A 3,099-nucleotide genomic window follows, 5' to 3' on the forward strand; every position below is an offset into this window, starting at 1 on the left:
AAACCCCCGTGGTGCGGGCTTTTTGACCCTCAGCAGCCCTCCCCTCTTCCCCCTTCCCAGCTCCTGATTGCTCCAGCTTCTCCCCCAGGAGGGAGGGAGAAGTCCTCCTGGTTGGGTGCCTGCCCATGCAGCCCAGCAAGGGTGCACCATGGAGCCCCTGCCTTGTGGGGCTTCCCATCACCCCAGCCCAGGGTCTCCCCAGCCCCAGGCAGCCCCAGGGAGTGGAGGGGAGTTCTGCCTCTCCCAAACCCCACAGCTGCTTGCCTTATCTCCTGCGAGTCTCAGGGGCAGACCTGGGAAGCCCCAGGGAGTGGAGGGAAAAGGGAAATCATCCTGCTCCTCTGCAGCCAGTTTTGCCTGAGCTGCTGTGAGTCTGAGGCAAAACTTTTTGCAGAGGAGCAGAAGAATTGCCCTCTTCTCCCTGGGGCTACCCCTGTGCCTTGCAGCAAATAAGGTAAGCAGGTCTGGGATGTGGGAGGGGAAGATTGCCCTCAGCTCCCTGGGGCTGCCCGGGGATGGGGGAACCTGGACTGGGCTGGGGGGAAGCCCCCAAAGGCAGGGGCTCCCCACTGCCTCCATGATATGCTGCATGGGCGGGCACCCGGCTGGGAGGACTCCTCCCTCCTCCCTCTGGGTTGCTCCCCAGGGCTGCCTGGGCTGGGGGACCAGGCAGGTAGCTTCTAAACCCCCTGTTGGGGGGGAAAAGGGGTGGGATTGGGGGGCATGTACTGGGGAGACAATCCAGGATACTTGGCTGGGCTGGGAGACGTCCTCTAATGTCCAGCGCCTACTGGCTTGGGTCAGTGCAGACCTCCCCCTGCCTTTCCCAATTGAAAATTGGTTATCAGTTCAACCTATGCAGTTTAGAGGATGCTGCCTAGATTGAATCGACTCAGCCTCAGGCTTTTTGACTGTCTGTACTTAGCCATGATGGAAATCCTGGAAATCTGGGACATCACCTGGGAAACCTGGGATGCTACAACCCTCCCCACCCAGGCGCTCTCACAAGTTGGCAGGGGCAGATTTGCGTGCCTGCAAGGTGCTCTGCACTGCTCCAACTCCTGATCAGACTGCACCCCATGCCCTTGCTTTTCCAGGACACCCATTATAATGCTCAACAGCCAGCTGGTACCAGCTTCTGAAACCTGGGACTGTCCCTGATAAACCAGGACATATGGTCACCCGACCTATAACCCATTTTTTGGTTGACTTCAGCATCTCTCCCTCATCCCCGCTCGCTTTGCAATAAGTTATTTTCATGTTGGGATTGCCAAAAGGGTGGAAAATACTCTAGGAATGGGAAAACACATCCCCTTTCCCAAACAGTCAAGCCCATTTCAACTAATGTTGGTTCAGACTGAATCAAGGGAACTTAAGAAGTTCATCCTTCAGTTGTTAACCTTAAAAAATAATCATATAATAGACACTGTTATTTTCAAAGTGCCCCTTTTATCAGAAAAAAAATCAGGGAAAAACCAATAACAACTCCTGGAGCACTGTTTTCCTTATGGTTGGAATAGATGGCACGAGAGAGGGGTTCTCTGTTATCCCACGCCAGAAAACCAGACACCACCCAAACAGCGTCTTAGTGAGACAATGCCATTTCTTTGGAGAGAGTTCTCTTTTCCTATGTAGCTATTCAATGACATAGAAATTTCCAGTCTGGGGTTCAGGGGTCCAACCCCTGCTGCTGAAATGTTGCCCCCCTCTACTGACCCCAGAGTTGAAGAGAAACAGTGATGATATCAATAACTGTCACATACTCTGAAGTGTCAAACCACTTCCTACCTACTACAGCAAAACTCTGTCTCGCAGAGCCTTAAGCATGATTTCCTGGATGAAAGTTAGTAATACCTGAACAGAGAGCAGCTTTATTCTCTCAGGCAGATCTAGCCAGCAAAACAATGATTTGCTGACCAGAGAGAAATGTCCTAGCTGAACCTTCAAAACACGTTCTTATTATGCTCTAATAAAGGGAGACATCACTGATTCACCAGGCAAAAAGCCTGTTACTCTTTGAAAACCCTCCTCCTCACCCTCGGTGCTACGGAGAAAAGACTTGAACAAGTTACATGGAGCGTGCTTTCCTTTTGATGTGGGTCATAATCGGTTCCATAGCGGGGACTGGAAGTGGAGCAGGTAAGAGACCATTGCTACTTTTGCTATTGCTTGGTCGGTCACGGGTGACTGACTTTCTCGCCACCTGATGATAGGGAAAAAGCAAATAGTTCGAGAACCTGCTATTCTAAGGAGGTGAATAGAAAGAGCAGGGGTGCCCACAAACCAACAGCTGGAGATGGTCCAGAGCAGGTGAAATCTTTTGAGTAATGTACAGCTCCTCTAACCCATCGCTGGAACAGTAGGCAGATCAAAGGAATACTTGGCACACATCTAGCTTTAAAAGCTCTTAGGAAATTTTTTTCCATTTCACACGAGACTTTAGGAAAGCTACACATAGACATCGAAATGCCAATATCTCTGCAAGAGAATTTGATGGACCTGTTATTAGTGAACCGGTATAATCCAGGTTTGCTACAGATGCCATTAATACAACATGCGCTCCTTCACTCCAGCATTTCTACCCATTCATTGTGGGATGAATCTTTCAGCAGCTGATGTAAGTTTACAATGGGATTTCTAATGAGGGCAGGTGCATTAAGAAATTGGCTGAATGTGAGGAATAGGTTGGAAATAAAATCCTATGTTTGAGTTTGAACTGGGTTGAATGCAAAAGTGCCTGTTAGGTCAATGCATGCAATATTTCCTTCCAGGGGTCTGACAGACTCCAAAAGCCAGAGGTAGGAGCAAAGATGATCATATAGACTAGGACCTAGGGAAGCAACCTCAGATGAAATGGAGACATGGCTAAATGATCATGAAATTGTACTGGGACCACTGTGAGTGCATGGGATCACTTGCAATGAAACCAGCTGCTTCCCTAGTCAGCTGAGACAAAACCACTCCCTCTCGAGGTGACTGTACCCCCATAAAGAGACTTATGTTTTATTAAAAGAGACATCTTAATGGCAAAATGCAATGCCAGTGTTCCTGGCCTCTTTTTAAATGCTGTTTGAGACACCATCAATGTGCAATGTTCAG

The 3,099-nt window shown here is 49.3% G+C and overlaps 1 protein-coding gene across 1 annotated transcript in view; it reads left to right on the forward strand.

The window, feature by feature from the left end:
* Positions 1-1,941: 1,941 nt before the first annotated feature.
* Positions 1,942-3,099, forward strand: part of LOC102369874 (interleukin-2 receptor subunit alpha-like) — a 32,113-nt gene continuing 30,955 nt past the window's right edge. The window contains exon 1 of the mRNA XM_014523634.2: positions 1,942-2,139. Within this exon, the coding sequence (XP_014379120.1) occupies positions 2,073-2,139 (67 nt within the window). The 5' untranslated portion in view covers positions 1,942-2,072. The remainder of the gene's footprint in view (positions 2,140-3,099) is intronic.

This window comes from Alligator sinensis, unplaced genomic scaffold (assembly GCF_000455745.1).
Source record: "Alligator sinensis unplaced genomic scaffold, ASM45574v1 scaffold268_1, whole genome shotgun sequence".
Classification (NCBI taxonomy): Eukaryota; Metazoa; Chordata; order Crocodylia; family Alligatoridae; genus Alligator; species Alligator sinensis.